This window comes from Crinia signifera, chromosome 6 (genome assembly GCF_055691185.1).
Source record: "Crinia signifera chromosome 6, ASM5569118v1, whole genome shotgun sequence".
NCBI lineage: Eukaryota > Metazoa > Chordata > Amphibia > Anura > Myobatrachidae > Crinia > Crinia signifera.
In genome coordinates this window covers 215,893,984-215,913,303 of record NC_139222.1, presented here as the reverse complement: position 1 = coordinate 215,913,303, position 19,320 = coordinate 215,893,984, and the positions used below count along the sequence as shown (strand labels likewise).

The window sequence follows — 19,320 nt, the reverse complement described above, 5'->3', positions numbered from 1 at the left end:
ATTTGTCTTGTCCAAGATATGTACAATTATGAAACCCAATACTCGGGAGAAAAATGGAACCGTAAACATATAGTCTAGTTACACTGGGGCAGATGTGTTAAGCTGTGTTTGAAAAAAGTCAGTAAGGAGCTGATTGGCTGGACTTTATCTCTCCTTATCACCCTTGCATCTATCTCTTGTTAAGGCTCAATACATCTGCCCCACAGTTACTCTAGAGCTTCAGAAAGAAATGGCTAGATATCAATATAATCGCTATATATTGGTTATACGCACAACTAGATATGCAAATACCTCAGTAAAAGTCAAATATGTTTCTATTAAATGTCAGCAGTAATGTGGCTGCTTTGGGCATTAGCAGATTAACAGCTGTAACAGAGCCTGTGGTGCAATTACATAATATAGTTTATTATTATTTTTTTTTTAATATTTACGGTAACTGAACTACTGCATTAGTGCTACTTATATAATCATACACGGCTCTCGCCCATAATGCACAAATACATGTCACACAGCATTTCATATACCTCGGCTACAACCTAGAATAACAAAAAGACCTAATTAGGTTTATGCATGAATACACAGGCATGTTAAATGTTCTCCAGCAGAAATGTGCACAGATAAAAGACGCCACAATTCTAATCAGAGGAAAATATTTTTTGAACAGGTCAACTGGCGACAGCAAAATGCTACAAATGTGAAAAGCATTAATGCCTTGGGATCTTGTTGATTAAGATAAACACAAACCTTCCGGAGCTTTGCCAGAAAGAACAATGCCCGGAGCCTCAGCGATATACACAAACACACATTGTGTCACACAGAAATTGTGACACATGCTCACTCGCTCGCCTACCTCTTCATGTCTCCAAGAAAAGCTTTTAATCCCAAACGCTGCACCGGCTATTAAGTAGGAAAGAGTCAGCATGTCAGTAAAGGGGTGACGGGGAACCAGGGGTGACTGGCGCTGCCATTACAAACTGAGCGATTCATCTGGCACAGCCCTGCCAGGGATCCCTGTCTCTGCCTGGCACATTAACAATGCTCAGCTGGGCTTCAAATCAAAATCCAGGGACTGTACTGGAAATGGGGGAGGTGAGTTCCTCATCACTTTTTCTTATATAGCAGTGACATGCCATTCACTGCCCACTCTGTTCCAGGGTTCCTCCCTCCAGCACGTGCTCTCACAATGCCACCATTCACTGCCCATTCAGTGTACTGGGATATAAGACCAATTCACCTGGCAGACAAAGGGTTAATGTTCTAGTCACTGCATCCATTTTGGAGGGAAGCAGATTCTATTATGTAAGATGTTATCTTTTTTTAAAACATAACAATAAAACAGTCACTGAGGCAGCTGCTTTTGGTAGCAGGGACACTTACCTACCTAGAAGCCATTCCAGAGTCCTTAGTACATTGTAGGTCTGTATATAATGCTTCCAATACAGAAAGGGGGGGGGGGGGTATAACTGAAACAGGGCTATAAATATGGAAGCGCATTACTCATATACTGTATGGGAATGCTATTTTCTGTTTATCTGGACTTGGAATGAATGGATGGAAAAAAAATCCCATCTGACAGGAGACCACATTTGTAATACAAACTGACTAGTTCATATGATTATAATATTATAATACAATATACACTATATACATGAATACCACACCTGCCAATATATAACAATATATCCTTACCACTGGGCAGAATCAGAACACAATTCTGTTACACTCTATACAAAGAACACTACACCTCCTATCAGAACTTGACCACTGAGTACAATCAGAATTCTATATATAGACATTTGCAGGGGGCGTAGATAGAAATTTGTGGGCCACATAGCAACATTTAAATGGCCCTACTCTTAATGTTCCTCTCTATGCAGCAGTTATTCATTTAATGTCCCCCAGTAGTGCCCTAATTCATTGTATACCCCATACTAGCACCCTAATTCATTTTATACCCAATAATAGTGCCCTGGTTCATTTATACCCCCATAGTAGTGCCCTAATTCATTTAATACCCCATAGTTGTGCTCTGGTTTAGTTAAAACTCCACAGTAGTACCTTCATTCATTTAATATCCCACAGTAGTGCCCCGGTTCATTTTATACCCCACAGTAATGGTTCCTGAGGGCAATGAGCGCAGTGGACCAAGGGAGTGGGCTGGGCACAATATCTTGCACTTAGCGGTAGAACTCTCCTGAGGTAACAGAGACAAGCAGCAATATGCCTCTTATGTATATAATTATAAATACATCTATATATATGGTTATAGCAATCCAGTCAGCACCAAACTAAGCTATTTTCAGATGCACAGTATACAGATGAGAGAGAAGCTGCAGAGGAATAGTTTTAATTTAGGCCTTTCATCAGGAAAGTCAGCATCTGCCTGTTACAGGTCAGTCAGTGCTGGCTTCAGTTGGGGGAGAGAGTGGGACAGAGAAAAGGTCTGTAACTGGCTGCAATACAACATAAAACATATACAAGCGGCTGACTAAAGAGAATATGGTGCTGTTACTGTTCAATATGAGCCAGCCTTTACTCCAGAGAATCGTACACTACAGAGAAGACGAGATGTACTAAACCTTGAAAGTGATAAAATGGAGAGTGATAAACCTCCAAACAATCAGCTCCTACCTGTCATTTTCCAAACCCAGCCTGTAACAGGACAGCAAGGTGCTGATTGGCTTGATGTTTATCAGTCTCCATTTTATCACTTTTCAAGCTTAGCTCTGGCCCAAATTCTTTACCTCAGATCCAGCTCCATTGCTACCTACATATATACAGTACACTGTAAGCATTGCCTGTTAGCTATTTTCACATAACCTTTGAATCGTTTTCATCTGGTGAAATATATGCTTAGTATTATGAACACAGAATACACTTTTGTTTATGCTTGAATATCGGTCATGACATATCTGCTAATGTAATGTTTCCTTGCTGAACTACTAACCTTGTTTAAAACTTGTATTTGTTACAGATGAAGTAAGCCAGTGTAATAAAAATAATTATTTTTAAAAACCTGTGAGGTTATTTGGCAGTGGCTCTGACATTTCTGCCGGTCACGGTAAAACGAGGGGGCATGGCCACTGTGAGGGGCATGACCGTACCCCTGTAAACAAAACCCCCCCAAAAAACTGAGCAGCGTGTGCTGGGCTGAGGAGAGAGGCTGTGCAGCAGGAGCAGCCTGTCCTTTCTCTCCCACCACCTGTCTCTCTGCAATGGGGAGGGTGTTAGCAGGCCCCAGGCCCTCCATCAGACCCGGGCAAAAAGTACCAGCTTCCCCATCTCAACGACACTGGTTATTGGGTCTGGGGGGTGGCCTTCACCTTTCTGCCAGAGAATAAAATTGAAGCACACCTGTCACGATTGATAGAACTTTCCTGATCCATTTTACTTCGTCCCTAAGTACATTTTATACCCACAGTAGCTCCTGGGTTTATTATATATTCCACAGTATTACCCTAGTTCATTTTATACCCCACAATAGTACCCTGGTTCATTTCATACACCAAAATAGTGCCCTAGTTAATTTTATACCCCACAGTAATGCCCTCGTTTACTCTGTACCCCCTAGCAAATGCTGCGGCCCCAGTTCATTTTATTGTAAAGTATAGTATTATTGTAGTTCCTTTACTGTACATTACATAGTGTATGTCACATTGTAGTGCTATTACTGTACAGTATATGGACTATGTCACATTGTAGTGCCTTTACTGCACAGTACAGGGCCGGCGCTACCCACTCAGCAGCTCCTGCAAAGCAGGGAGGCGCCATGCTGAAAAGACGCTGTCTCCCTCCCTGCTCTGCTAAAGCTGCCTCAGCCCTCACTGCCTCCTGCATGCCACCCCCAGCGCCTGTCTGACAGCGGCCAGCAGTATGGAGAGGCTGAGCAGCTCCCTGCACCGCGCACACACTGTCCACCTCCTGTGACCTGCCCCCTCTTCCTCACGGACACTTGCGCTAAGGCATGTAGTGCTGTTTGTGAATACCTGGATCCGCCCCCAACCCATTGCTCCCAGCGCCTATTAGCTGTCAATCAAATGCAGAACAGGCAGCAGTGCCGTCTCCCCTTCCTTCCCTCTTCTCAGTGTGCTGTGCCAGTGCCACTGCCAGTCCTCAAAACTCCGCCCCCTCTATCTCCTCCCCTCTTCTTCCATCTCCTCCTTCTCACCCCTCCTTTCCCCCTCAGTCACGAGAGGGGCGTAATGTTGTCCTCAGCGTCCTGCCTAGGCAGATAGAAGAGGAGGGACTGCACAAGCGTTAAACAGCAAAAGAACAGTGAGTCTTTTATTATATATGTTTATAACAAATTTTTTAATAATTGTTGATTTTTTTATATTAATTTAGACACTTTTTAAATAATGGGTTGGGTTATGTGCCTAAAGGTGGCCATACACACTGCAATCGCATCGCACAGTACAAAAACTATGTGCTGCACATACTTTTTGTACTGCCTTCGGATTACATCGCACACACATTGCATGCATGCCGTGCGATACGATCTAGCCCTTAACGTATGCGATTCTCGCAGCGTGTATGGGCATCTTTAGTGCCCATACACGGGCACTAAAGAGCACAGCACTGAGATGGTGTATGCATACATGTACATGCACCCGAGATCCTCCATTGGACTGCATGTTGCATACACTCCCACAATCGGGCTGCAGCTTGTTGCAATGGCTAGTAGTAGTACGTTTATTTATAAGGCGCCACAAAGTGTCTGCAGCGCCGTACATAGCAAACAAAAAAACAAATTACAAGGTAACGTACAGGGTGTGTTGATAAAATACAGCATAAATAGGGGTATAGCTGGTAGAACTAAAATCAGCATCAGTTCAGAAGTAGGTGTCGAAATTGACGAGGAGACTGAAGATGAAGTAGAGGAAGGGAAGAACAGGACAGGAGCACGGGTGAGGTAAAGAGGTAGGGTGAGTATGTGAGGAAGGAGGGCCCTACTCATAAGAGTTAACATACTAAAAGGAGGTGGGTGGACGAACAAAAAACAATAGGATAAGTAGGAATGGATGGGAACGGAGGCAGGATAGGCGGATCAAAAGAGGTTAGGAGGAGGGATAGGCTAGTCGAAAAAAGTGGGTTTTGAGGGAGTTTTTGAAGGAGGTAAGGGAATCAGAAAGCCTGATGGGTGGCGGGAGGTTGTTCCAGTGCAGGGGGGCAGCGCAAAAGAAGTCTTGGACACAGGAGTGGGAGGAGGTGATAAGGTGAGAGGTCAGTCGGCGGTCAGCGATGGAGCGAAGAGGACGGGAGGGAGTGTGGATAGAGATCCGTGAAGAGAGGTAAGGAACGGTGGAGGAGGAGAGAGCCTTGTAGGTGGTGGTGAGGAGTTTAAAGAGAACTCGGAAAGAATGGGGAGCCAGTGAAGAGATAGACAGAGGGGGGAGGCAGAGGTAGAGCGGCGGGAGAGGAAGATGAGCCTAGCAGCAGTGTTAAGAATGGATTGGAGAGGTGCGAGGCGGGTGAGAGGTAGCCCAGAGAGAAGGATGTTGCAATAGTCAAGGCGGGAGATGACAAGAGAGTGAATGAGAATTTTGGTCGCGTCAGTGGAGAGGAATGGTCTGATGCGTGAGATGTTGCATAGGTGAAAGCGGCAAGACTGTGAGAGAGCACGAATGTGGGGGGTGAAAGAGAGGGAGGAGTCAATGATGACACGAGGCAGCGCGTTTGGTCGGTGGAGGTGATCTCGGTTTCACCAATGCTGATGGAGATAGTGGGAGAAGAGGGGATGTTCGGGGGATGGAAGATTAGAAGTTCAGTTTTAGCCATGTTTTGTTTCAGGAAGTCTTGGGTCATCCAGGCTGAGATGGCCGTGAGGCATTCAGAGACCTTGGACAGGAGTGATGGGGATAGGTCGGGGGCGGAGAGATAGATTAGGGTATCGTCAGCATAAAGGTGGTAATGGAAACCATAGGAGCTGATGTGGGTGCCCAGAGAGGTGGTGTAGAGGGAGAAGAGGGCCAAGGACTGACCCTTGGGGAACACTGACTGGCTGCCGGGTCATAGGAGAGGAGGAGCTTGGAGTGGAGACGGAGAAGGAGCAATAGGAGAGGTATGAGGTGAACCAGGAGAAGACCGTGCCAGTGATGCCAAAGGAGCGGAGGGTGTTGAGCAGGAGAGGGTGGTCAACAGTGTCAAATGCAGCTGACAGATCAAGCTGGATGAGGATAGAGAAGAGGCCTTTGGATTAAGCCGATAGTAGATCGTTAGTGACTTTGGTCAGGGCAGTTTCAGTGGAATGTAAAGGGCGGAACCCGGATTGGAGGGGGTCTAGAATGGAGTTAGCAGTAAGGTGGCTTAGGAGACGATTATAGGTCAGACGTTCTAGGAGCTTGCAGGTAAAAGGGAGGAGGGAGATGGGCGTGAAGTTGGATGGAGTGTTGGGGTCCAGATTAGGTTTTTTGAGAATTGGGGAGACAAGAGCGTGTTTGAAGGAGGAAGGGAAGATCCCAGAGGATTGGGAAAGATTTAAGAGGTGAGCCAGGTGAGAGCAGACTGACGGACTGAGACGACGGATAATATTGGAGGGGATAGGATCGAGCGGGCAGGTGGAGGGAGAAGCGGATTGAAGGATAGAGTGGACTTCAGCGGCAGTGTTGGGGTAAAATGAGGACAGGGGTTGGAAGGAGGGGAGTGGAGATGTAGGAGGGGAGGAGGGGGAGGGTGAGGCCATGGCAGCAGTGATGGCAGTCCTGAGAGAGGAGATTTTGGTTGAAAAGTAGCAAAATCAGCGGCTACGATGGAGGACGGAAGAGCTAGAGGAGGGGGGAGAGCAAGGAGTTGAAGGTGGCGAAGAGCCTGTGGGGGTTGGATGATTGGGAAAGGATGAGGGACTTAAAGTAGGATTCCTTGGCCAGAGCAAGGGCAGAGCTGAAGGAGGAATGAATGAATTTGAAATGGAGATAATCCGCAAGGGAGCGTGATTTCTTCCAGAAGCGCTCAGCAGTGCGAGAGCACTTTTTAAGGAATCGGGTGATAGGCGAGTGCCACGGTTGGGGGTTGGGGCATCGAAGTGGGATAGAGGAGGGAGGGCAGGCATAGTCCAATGCCAAACATAGGGTGTCATTATAGAGGGAGGCGGCGAGGTTCGGGCAGAACATGGCGGCGATTGGGGCGAGAAGAGGACACAGCATGTTTTAGAAGGCAGCAAGATCAAGTGTGTTGACGTTATGTCATGAGACAATGCACTTGGGAGGGGGGGTAGGAGAGGGGGAAGCAGTGAGGGAGAAGGAGATGAAGTGATGGTCAGAGAGAGGAAAAGCCAAGATAGTGTAGTCAGTAAGGGAACAAGAGCAAGAGAAGACAAGATTGAGGGAGTGTACTTGGATGTGGGTGGGAGAGGTAGTCCATTGAGATAGGCCAAGAGAGGAGCAGAGAGAGAGGAGTTTGGAGGTGCCAGGATCAGCGGGGTTATTCAAGGGGATGTTACCAAGAATGACAGATGGCAGGTCAGTGGAGAGGAAGTGTGGAAGCCAGGCGGCAAAGTTGTCAAGAAATTGGGAGATAGGGCCAGGGAGGCGGTAGATTGCAGCGACACGGAGGTGATAGGGGTAGTACAGACGGATGGAGTGAGACTCAAAGGAGGAGAAAAGGACAGAGGGTTCAGGGTGAATGACACTGTGGGTGCATGAGGCTGAGAGGAGAAAACCCATGCCGCCACCTTGGCGACCGTCAGGCCTGGGGGTGTGAGAGAAAGAGAGGCCACAGTGGGAGAGAGCAGCTGTAGAGACAGAATCAGAGGTGGAGAGCCAGGTCTCGGTGTAGCAAGGAGGTGGAATGCGCTAAAGATGAATAGGTCATGGGTGGCAGGGAGTTTGTTGCAGATGGATCTGGCGTTCCATAGTGCACAGGAAAGAGGGGGGTGGCCTGTGTATTAATGTGGATAAGGTTTTTGGTATTGCAGAAGCGAGGGGGGTCGTTGGGAGGGTGGGGGTGCGGGGGCGAGTTGTCAGGATAGGTATGGGATGGGAGGGGGGAGGAGCAGTAGGAGAAAGTGAATTTGAGAGATTAACAGCCATGAGGACCAGAGGTGAGAGGGTAGGTTAGTGAAAGCAGAAATAGAGCAGGGATTTGGGAGGACAGACAGCGTCTGTAGTAGATTTCCGAGGATGTGGTAGAAAACAGAGTGAGAGAGCTTGGGGTATGAAAGAGGAGAGAAGGTAACAGGCAAGGAACAACTGTCAGAGGGGAGACAAGTGGGTAATTTGCAGTGTAAATGATTGCTGCTTTAAAAAAACTGGAGATTTCTCACAAAATCTCTCACTTTCTGAATCTCTCATCCTATTAAATCTCACCCAGTGTTTCCAATTCATCATATGCCACATTCAGAGGCATTTTAAGAGAGGAAGAGCCCCGTGTGCAGCCTCCTTATTCCGGGCCCTCTCCTCGATGCCAGCACCAGCGCCACTGGACTCTGAGCACTAGAGCTACTGCACATGCTCATATCTTCGTTAAAAAGGTGTGGCGGACAGTTTTCTACGATCTTGTTAGCGGCAGCAGCGTGGTCTGGTAGGCCTATGAATTAGGGGCTCAGACCCGACTGCATATGCGCAGTTCTCTGGAAAATGGTATAACTGCTGCATTGCCAGCATTTCTTTTTTACTTAAGACATTTTTATTGAAAAATATTACAATACAGATCGTGTGACATTAATCACATTTTGTTTACGCATTTGACATTATGTAATATAATAATTTGGTGAAGGAAAGACAAAAGTAAGGCATTGCCAGCATTGCAGGAGGGACGACAGTCTTTATTTTAATAAAAAACACTTTGAATTCCCCACCACCTCAGAAACGGGAGGAAATATACTGTAGCAGCCACTCTGTGGAAGGTGCTTTAATGTAGGCAATATACTGTATATGTATCCTCTCACATCCTGACTCAATACTCCATGCAGCGGGAGATGTTTGGAATGAGTGAGGGAGTTGAAAGGTCCTGAGCAACTCTGTTAATGTTGGGTGTTTTTCTTTTGCTGAAAACTAGTCTTATTTGCAAAACAATGTGAATAGTACACACAAGCAGCTATTGCTGATTAAAAGGATATGCAGAATTTTAATGGCAAAAGTCACATGGAAAAGTGATCTGCACTAAAGAGTCATGGCATGGTGTGACTAGAAGGGCTGTTTAATGTGCAATGAGACTTGGTGGACACATCTATACAGCAATACTTAATAAAAATACCCCATCATTAAGGGTAGAATGACTATAGGGGGTGATTCTGGTTGATGCTCTGTGGGGCTGCATATAGGGCCTAACTCAGTAAGGATCATGTGTGATGAGCTGTTCGCGACAGCTATGCATATGTGATCCATAAGCAATGCAAATTCAGGAGGAGGTGCATAAAACCCCCTGCCTGCAGCCTGCAGCCCGAGTAAGCCCCACCTTATTCATGCTTGCAGTCCCAGGCCGGTTTCAGACCCCATATGCCCCTTAGTACTACTAAGGGGCATATTATTGGACACTATTACTACTACAAATAGAATATTATGGGATACTACTACTACTACTACTAATGGTAACTTACTGTACACTACAATGTCATATATATATTTTATTGCTCAGAATACAAACTGTAACAGTAAAATTATACGGATGGAGACTAAACTACAGAAACAGAAATGCAGGCAACACTATTTTGATGATTAAACAACAAGCTGACATTCAGGAAATTGTCTGTAGCTCCCTACTGTTAGTTCTGCATCTTTGGCCAGAAATAGCTTTCATTCCCTGTATTCTTACCTTGAATCCAATGTCCCCCTTCTTGCAGCACAGACAAGCCAGCATTAGGAAAATGAAGGTGATGAGCCCGGAGAAGGAAACAGCCACCACTGCAAGCGAGGATGGCCAGGACAATTCACTCAGCTGCGCGCCATCTGCAAATAAAAATGATGTGGGTGATTGTTGCATCCATGGCTCTAAACACTGCATTACCCATACACCAGTCTGTATTGGTCATGTCTGCATTAGACATATATACGGTTTACAGAACGTGTCCTATATATTAACTATGGCCACAGGGGACCATTATTCATAAAATGCGAGTACCATTATAGAACAGCTATTAAGAACATTAAAAAATAAGTAACGAAAAACATTTAAGATGTAAATAGATAGACTCAAGGACAAATCTGGAGAAAGCATATTTTTTCCACATCTTAAAAAAGACAAGTTTGTTTAGATAAAATGATGCTGAATGCTACTATGAAACATTGCTCTCCCAACATCATAAAACACTATTGTTTCAATCACATAGAGCACTTTGCAAAAGGTGTAGGCAGATGTGGCCCCCCATACACTAGTTCCGTTTGGCCTGTTTTCCCCCAAATCCGATGGATCGGGCCAAATCACATGTGACATCCGAATCGACCCAATGTGAGACATAAATCATATGTGCAGCTGTCAGGTGTATCGCATCTGTCTTCCTTTGAACACCCCCAGCAGCTCCCCAGGATCCTTTTACATGCAATTTATCACATGTAAAAAATGGCAAATGCAGTGCCAAGTCATATGTAGGACTCCTGGGGAGCAGCCGGGGGAGTTCAGGGGAGAACTGGTCCAACTTGTGCCTTAGACAAGTCAGACCAATGTATGAGGGCCTTAAGAGTGCTTTCAAAAACAGAGGTGTTAATAGTTTATTTTTTATCAATGAACAAAAAGCAAAGTGAATGAACAGAAGAAAGCTCAAAATCAAATCCACATTTAGGGTGAGCAGCCTTTTCCTTTTCAACAGCCTCAATTCTTCTAGGTACACGCATACAGTTTTTGAAGAAACCCTGCAGAGAGGGTCTTCCAAACATCTTGGAGAACTAACCACAGATCACCTGTGGATGTAGTCTTGTTCAAATCCTATGGTCTGTTCATGTAATCCCTGACAGACTTGATGATGTTGAGGTCGCTGGCAGCTGCGTGAGCTCAAACATAGCAACACTTGAATTGTTCAAGTGGGTGCCATCTAGTGGCACCTGGCATGCAAAGCATGTGAATTCCCCACCACAGAGTTGAGGAGCAGAGTTAGCCTTTTATTATATAGTATATATATATATATATATATATATATATATATATATATATATATATATATATAATTTCTGAGCAGTTTTGAACTGGTTAAGAAGTAGAGAGCAGTTATGATGGGATGATGAAAAATGGGGAGGGGAGTATATAGGGAAGATATTGCTGAGTAGAGATAAGGACCTGTTGACGCCTGCAAATAGGCATGAGAAGTGGTGTAGAGGGCCATGAGGGCAGTGTGGTCAGAATGAGACAGAGAGATTTGTGTTACACCCAGAGTGCACTGATTTCTGGACTTTAATATAGAGGAGCACGTCCCTTTCTCACCGATAATTTATTATTAAGTTACTAGAACATGATGCAACCCCCCATATGTTTATTGGCATTTAAAACCATTTATAAAATTCCAGAACATTGTATTGATTACATTTGCATTTAAATCAACAAAACTGAATCCACCAAATTATGATGTCGTCCAATTGTGTTTGACTTAATGGCCAGTATTCAATGATTTGTTTCATGATGTGCAGTGAATCCTGTTTAGGCTCGCTGCCCTGATGGCGAATTTTAACCCCCCCCCCCCTCTGGCGAATGCCGCAGGTAGCCAGGGGATGGAGGAAGGCAGGGAGATGGAAGCCTCCCTGCTTGTGCCGGAATGTGTGGGGGAGAAGGAGGGCTGGCATGGACACAGGCAGCAGCAGCTGGTGCCCCGGAATAGCTGGCAAGGGAGGCGGTGGAGGGAGCGCTGCACTGGTTCCGCTCGTGCATATGTAATGAGCAGGACCAGGCGAAGTGAATATCTAATGAGCGGCTTCCCGCCCCCCTGTGACATCATCGTATAAAAAAAAATGATATTTAATTAAATATATATTTATGTGCTTCGAGCACATGAATACAAATACCATGCCCCATCACATAATAAAATTACTAATTTTTTTACACCCCCCCCCCCAAAAAAAAACACCTTTATTTTAAAAGAACACACTCCAGTTCACCTTAAAAAGCTGTCGAATGCAAAACGGTGAATCAGGGTGAAATTCATGGTGAAAGCAGTTCTCCATCCTAGCACTGAATACACTCTTGGTGAATCACAGTGAAAACCCCATTGAAATACACCAGCGAATTGCAGCAAGCATGAAACGGAGAACTGGCCGGCATTCACTGTTCGCTTTTGGCAAACAGTAAACATTGAATAGAGTGAATCAGATTTTCAGTGAAAAAGATTCACCACAGAGAGTGAAAACAGCAAATTGCTTCCTCCCTGATTTTTGCCATGATTCACCGTTTTGCATTTGACATATTTTTAAGGTAAACTGGAAAGTGATCTTTTAAAATAAAGTTTTCTTTTTTGTGTCAAAAAATCAGATTTTTTTTCCTGTAAACGGGCATGCTATTTTTATTCATGTGCTTGAAGCACATTAATATATATTTAATTTTTTATTAATTTATTGGTACTCTTTACCTAGCACGGCGCCCATCGCGGGCATCGCGGCCATCGCATGCACTAAAAAACGGGTGCCACGCGATGCCCGCGATTTCCCATAGGGATCAATGTTAAAAGTGTGAATGGACGCGATTTTAGTGTTCAATGCCTCAATGGCCGCGATTTTTCCATAGGAAACAATGTTAAATGGGCCACAGAGCCCAAATAGTCCCCCTGAAGTCTGAAATGGCCCCCACAATTGTTAACGCCACCCCACGATCAACATGAACCCGAAGCGTGGCGAGCGCAGCGAGCCCGCGAGGGGCGGCGGTACGAGTCCTCCGACCTTTTCATACCCCCACTATCCACGTCGGCGTGGAGTTGAGAATAGAATAGTGTGGCGAGCGCAGCGAGCCACAAGCGTGGCGAGCGCAGCGAGGGGACGCGGATACCTTCACAGGTAAACGCGTCCCTTCGCGGGCTTCACAGGTGTCCGCGTCCCCTCGCGGGGCTCGCCACGCTTCGGGCTCGGTGGCTCGCTGCGCTCGCCACACTATTCTATTCTCAACTCCACGCCGACATGGATAGTGGGGGTATGAAAAGGTCGGAGGACGCGTACCGCCGCCGCTCGCCACGCTTCGGGTTCACGTTGATCGTGGGGTGGCGTTAACAATTGTGGGGGCCATTTCAGACTTCAGGGGGACTATTAGGGCTCTGTGGCCCATTTAACATTGTTTTCTATGGACAAATCGCGGGCATTGAGGCATTGAACACAAAAATCGCGGCCATTGACACTTTTAACATTGATCCCTATGGGAAATCGTGGGCATTGCGTCGCACCCGTTTTTTTAGTGCATGCGATGGCCGCGATGCCCGCGATTTTTTACCCCCGATGACCGCGATGCCAATCGCGGGCGCCGTGCTAGGTAAAGAGTACCAATTTATTTTTGTATAAAAATTTTTTACACATTCGCCAGCAGGGGGCCGCTCATTAGATATTCATATATTCACTGTACACTGGTCCCGACTTCTTACGAGCGGGACCAGTGGAGCGGCTCCCTACCCATCCCCTGCCAGCTAGCCGGGGGCTCTCCCTGTGTCCCTGCCAGCCCTCTTTCACAACCACAGTGTCCGGCACAGGCAGGGAGGCTTCCATCTCCCTGCCTGTCGCCGCCCCCCCCCCCCCCCCTAGCTCCTTGCGGAATTTGCCATGTCATTGAATACCTGCCTTAAACTCAGATTGATTCTCCAATTGCTCAACACTGGGGAGAATATGCAACAAGCCATCAGGGCCGGAGCTACCACTAGGCAGCTTTAGGCAGCTGCCTAGGGCGCTGGCCACTAGAGGGTGCTCCTTATTTATCATTTAAATGTAGCTGCGCCGCAGGTCCCATGAGCGGCAGCCTCTTTTCTCTCACCAGCATTAAAAAAAGTGTTTCCGCAGCTACCGCGGTTTCCGGAAGGCAGGAGGGAAGACCCGCAGCTCTGTACCAGCACTCCCACGGCAGACAACAGCCGCCAGTCAAGCCTTCCCTCACCACACCGACCGCCCCTGCCTCTCATTACAGTCAGCAGTGTCCAACAACATCGGCGCTGTGGAGGCTCCCCGCAGAACCAATAGCGGTGCCTCCTTGCCGGCAGAAGTGGCATTTCATCAAGCTAAGCAGTATCCCCCCACACACAGTAAGCTGCTCTTTGATGAGGTGTCTGGTACCTGCAGTAGTGGCTGCCTGGGGGAGGGGGTTATAATGCATATGTGCATTACATGGCTGTGTCTGTATATATACAGTATATATATATATATGTGTGTATGTATATATATATACTGTATATATATATATATATATTATGTATATATATATATATATATACATACACACACACATATATATATATATATATATATATGTATATGTTTATATGTGTGTGTGTTTAAGTTCTCCGAAGGGGTAAAAGGGGGGGGCAGTTGGCAGAGGTTTTGCCTAGGGTGCTAAGAACCCTTGCACCGGCCCTGCAAGCCATTTGAAAGAGCCAAAGTGGAGAAGTTCCCAGGCCAATCTGCTTGTGTTATTTATCTAGCAGAGTTTAAAGAGATGACTGACTCTTTGTTGCTATTTGCAATTCCTTCATTGTATCTCTCTCAAAGGTTTGATACATCTCCCCCTAGTTATTGTCCTCTGGAAATGCTATAGCTACCAAAGGAGATATTATTTTTAAATAAATAAATAAATTATACATAAAATAGAAATGTTAGTGCAGTTTATGATGACCAGCCTAATAGGCAGACCGTGACACAAATCTGTACGACTATTAGTGGCATATGTACTAAGCCTTAAAAAGTGATAAAGTGGGGAGAGATAAACTACCAAACAGCTCCCAACTATCATTTTTCAAACACTGCCTGTAACACAGCATTAAGGAGCTGATTGGTTAATACGTTATATCTTTCCATTTGATCACTTTTCAAGGTCTTGTACTTCTGCCTATGGTTATGCCTCTGCATAAGAGTATGATTAACCAAGCTTTAAGTCACATTATCCCTTTAACTACTGGGCGTATGTTGGTACTTTTTGGGCTAATCACATTCCAATATCAATAAATATGTGTGCAATACCCACACATTAGACCTTTATTTGTATTTTTTCCGGAATACTTTGGCCTATATGTATAATGCTGTGACTTTGTCAGATGCCGCTTTCTGTTGGGTTGGGAATGAAATTGTAAAACTGACCTCGGTGAGTATAAAGAATAAAAGGCTTTACATCGACCACAATCTAGGCAAAATTACCACAAAAAGAGCTTCTTTATTTAAAATGTTTTGATTTTTTCTGTCCAAGACACTGCTAAGAAATACTTCCTGGCTCAGCATTAATCCACTTTTCCAAAACAGCACAGGTTTCCAGAATAAAATCTGCAGCCAGTGATATTATGGTTACTCAATAAAACACACTACTTAAAAAAAAAAAAAAATCAGATACAATCGTGCATTGAAGCCCCCACCTTTTATTAATATTTTCAGTAAATAAATATGAACCTTGTTCTCTCTTAGTAAGAGCCAAATCCCTAATTCAAACATGTTTGTACATGCCAGGATGGGGGTAGGAGGAATCCTTCATCTTAAGTGCCCTTAAGTTACCCAGCCACCAAGTCTACTAGGATTTCTGCAGTAGTCTGATGATTGCCACCTTGTTGGGTGGTGGTGGGGTATGGTATGTACTAAGCCTTGGAGAGTGACAAAGTGGAGAGAAAAACTACCAACCAACCAGGTCCGGTCACTTTTCAAAAACAGCCAGCAACGTGGAGCTTATTGGCTGGTACTGGATCACTCTCCAAGGCTTAGTACACCTGACCCTATAACCCAGTGGTTCCCAAACTGTGCACCTAGGCTCCCTGGGGTGCCTTGGGACACTTGCAGGGGTGCCTCGGGTTGGTCATCCAGGACCACTTCAAATTATTTATGATCAATTATTTCTGGACAAAATCAGTATTGGTGGCTGCCAATCATAACATGTGTACAATCAGAACCAAATCCTGCCCTTTACCACATAACTGACCCTAAGAAGCACATAGAAACACAATCTGCTTCATTTGATATATATTTTTTGGGGCCTAGGGGTGCCGTGGAAAAATTATGATACTATAGGGTGCTGTGATTAGGAAAAGATTGGGAACCCCTGCTATAACCACTAAGGCAGTGGTTCCCAATCTTTTGAATCATGTCACCCCAGAGTATTAAAAAAATTTCACGGCACCTCTAGAATAAAATGTAAAAAAAATCTTAAATTAAATAAATTGTGTTGATCATCCTTAGGTTTATGTGGGTAGGTACATGATTCACTTATGTTCATTCTCATAGTTTGATTGGCAGCCACAAGCACTGGTTTTGCCTATTACAATGACTATAAATGAATTGCATTGCTCCTGAACCACCAACCCTGGGCTAGGGGCGGGGCTTTAATAGGGAGGGCCATCTTAATCCTTCCCTATGGTATGGAGCCATGTGAAATAGTTACCACTCATGGGGCGGGATGTACTTAGCTAAAAATGCGGTAAAACCCCCGTCACCGCATAGCAGGGTAACGCCATCTTTGGGCTTCTTATCGCCGCAATGCTGCTGCCTCCACCGACCCCCCTCTCCCCCTCCCTCTGACTTACCATCCTGCAGGTCCTCCTGGACCCGGAAGGTAAACCCCTCCTCCCCCTAGTCATTTCTTGCAAGGCCATTTTTGCAGGAGCACCTGCCACCATTTTATTATGGAACCGCCCCTACAGTCACCAATAGGTATTGGGGGGGGGGGGGGGCTGTTGATTTTGTCAGTGAAGAGCTCCACAACATCCAACAGCAGCTCTGCTTGCATCAGCCAGCTGGCACGACCTCATATGTCACGCAGTCGGCCAATGATGTTGCCAATCATCCAACACTGTGTTGCGAGTTGTGATGCCTACATATAAGTGCTATCGCTGCTGCTTCCATGTAAGCAACAGTGACAGCAACTACATCCACATCTAAATTGGGTCAAAGAAGAAAAGCTTTTTAATTTTATGGCATTGTGGCAGTTTTAGCATATTGAGGGTGTTTATCCGATTCATTGCATGGGTGGTTGTTCTGAACTATAGGAGTACAGCAAGTACTATTAGCCTCAGCAGTTAGCACATTTTCACATCCGGACAGTGAGCTTTAACCCTTTCAAATAACACAAATTGCAGACCTCTAGGGGCATCTTTATTAATCATTTCTGCACCTACAGTACTGTAAAATATGTGGGAAAATAATTATCCTATATTCTAATTACTAGTCTGCTGATTAAAATGATGGTGATGTTACTTTCCTTTTATTGGATAAAAGTGATAAATGATATATAATATATCATCTGTTTTATACTGTAATTTTCTTCTTTTTATGCTTCTACTCATGCTTTAACCCTTTCAGGTCCAACGTCTAGTCAGGCTCAACAGCCCTAGCGCTAGTAGCAGATCCAACGGTGAGCCACTTTAAAATGAGAAGATTAAAATCGTTTAACATTCAATGTAGGCCATTTTGTAATAAATGAAAAAAATACAATTAATTTAAATCAGACAGTTTCAATTGCAAAAAAAAATTGTGCAAAAGGTTAATAAAAGTAGAATTTGTTAAAAAAAAAAAAAAAGTTCTTAGTTAATAAGAATCAATGTTACCATTGTGGCTTTAATCTGTGTTGTATATATTTCCAGGTGTAGAGCTAGTGATATTAAATTATGAACAGTCTGGGGATAACTATAATATGAGTTCAATCTGGGAAGCATTATAGAAGAAAAACTAAACACCGAAGAGATAACGTAGGTGTGAAATATGCGTTTATAGCCACAAGAGGGCGTAATAAGATAGAACAGGAAAAAGCTTCAGCATATGACCTTTAAGAGAATCAGTCCTCAGTTTTCTTTCCCTAATCATCAGCAAAATAAGGACCACTTTATAGAACTTCCTAAAATCTGGCAGATATTGACATGAAAAACAACATAACCGCATGTAAAGATACCGGTGGTAAATATATCGACTGCAGTCCTTCCAGAAATGCAATATATTTTTGGAATAAGTACAATTTTTCAAATACTTATGGGGTAAAATTGAATAGGATGGATATTCAGAAAATAAAATTTCCCCCATAGTGCCTGCACTTTGCAACAGGGACCATTGATCCCTATTAGCTGGGGCAAAATGTTGGCCCTTAGGATTAGCTACCTACATGCTCTTTCTGAGGTTCTTAGTGGCCCGTGGAAACAAAAATAAGAGGCCTGACACCTTTGTTTCTTTTAAAAAACAAAATCACATTTTACATGATATTTATGTTTTATTTTAAATTGGTTAATGCTTAACTACAATACGGTATACAGATGTAGCCATGCTCGTCGTTGCCACGCCAATTGCTACGCACAACATACATGGCAATTGGTCCGATCCTGTCTCCACTCACGTGAGTCTATTCAATCCTGCAGCTCATAGAAATGCATTGAGGGGCGATGTCGCAGCATGGCATTTCTGCTCCACTGGTGCAATTTTTTTGCGCCAAACGGGCACAAGCACCCTTATCATGCCAACGATGAGCACAGCTACATCTGTACATATACTGATGTACATACACACAAGCAGGGGGAAATGCAGGGGGGGGGGGGAGGTTCCCCCTACACTTTACCGAAATTTTGACATTCCAAACATTCCCAATTAGTTGTCCACAATTGTAAACTAGAGGCCATGGAATCTCTGCCTTCTGCCAGAAATCCTGGCACAGCCCCCCACACTAGTACACACTATACGAGCTCCATGAGTGATCTTGTTGGCAATGCGCCTTGAATTCTCTGGGCAAACAATCTAATGCAGACACATTGGATAACATCGCCAACTATATCGTTCAGTGACATCATCCTGACAGGGCTCCAAACATGCTGACGTTGGCGATATAGTCAGGAATTCACGACATGTGCAGATGACAGGGGGGCTTTAAAGATCCGTGGGAGAATATATCATTAATGATATAGGGGGTTATTCAGACCTGATTGCACAGCTGCAAACTCTCAGGTTTGGAGACAAATCGATGGACTGCGCGTGCATATGGCTCTTAGTTTGCATGACTGAGGCCTTCCTGCAATGAAATTGAGCACATTTTTTAATTGCAAGTTGATTAACAGAAAGCTGGTGTTTGGGGGGTGAAAACAGAACGATTTATGGGAGTGTCAGGGAAAACGCAGGCGGGTCCAGGCATTTAAAGGGAAGTTGTGTCAAGTCAGCTCCAGCCCCAAACAGCCTGTTTCTATTACAGCCACCGAGTAATGGTGCCTACATGTGTAGCGATACACAGGCATTTTCTAAGCGCTCATCTCATCATCGCTCCGTGTGTAGG

General features: G+C 44.8%; 1 protein-coding gene across 4 annotated transcripts in view; it reads right to left on the bottom strand.

Moving 5' to 3' along the window:
• The window catches only part of AATK (apoptosis associated tyrosine kinase), a 104,612-nt gene that overhangs the window by 48,297 nt on the left and 36,995 nt on the right, over positions 1-19,320 (bottom strand). For 3 of the 4 annotated variants that reach the window (XM_083148812.1, XM_083148813.1, XM_083148815.1), the window contains exon 2: positions 9,751-9,884. In XM_083148812.1, the coding sequence (XP_083004938.1) occupies positions 9,751-9,884 (134 nt within the window). Of the gene's footprint in view, positions 1-850; positions 1,098-9,750; positions 9,885-19,320 lie in introns of those variants that run through there. The other variant, XM_083148814.1, reaches the window with a different exon arrangement.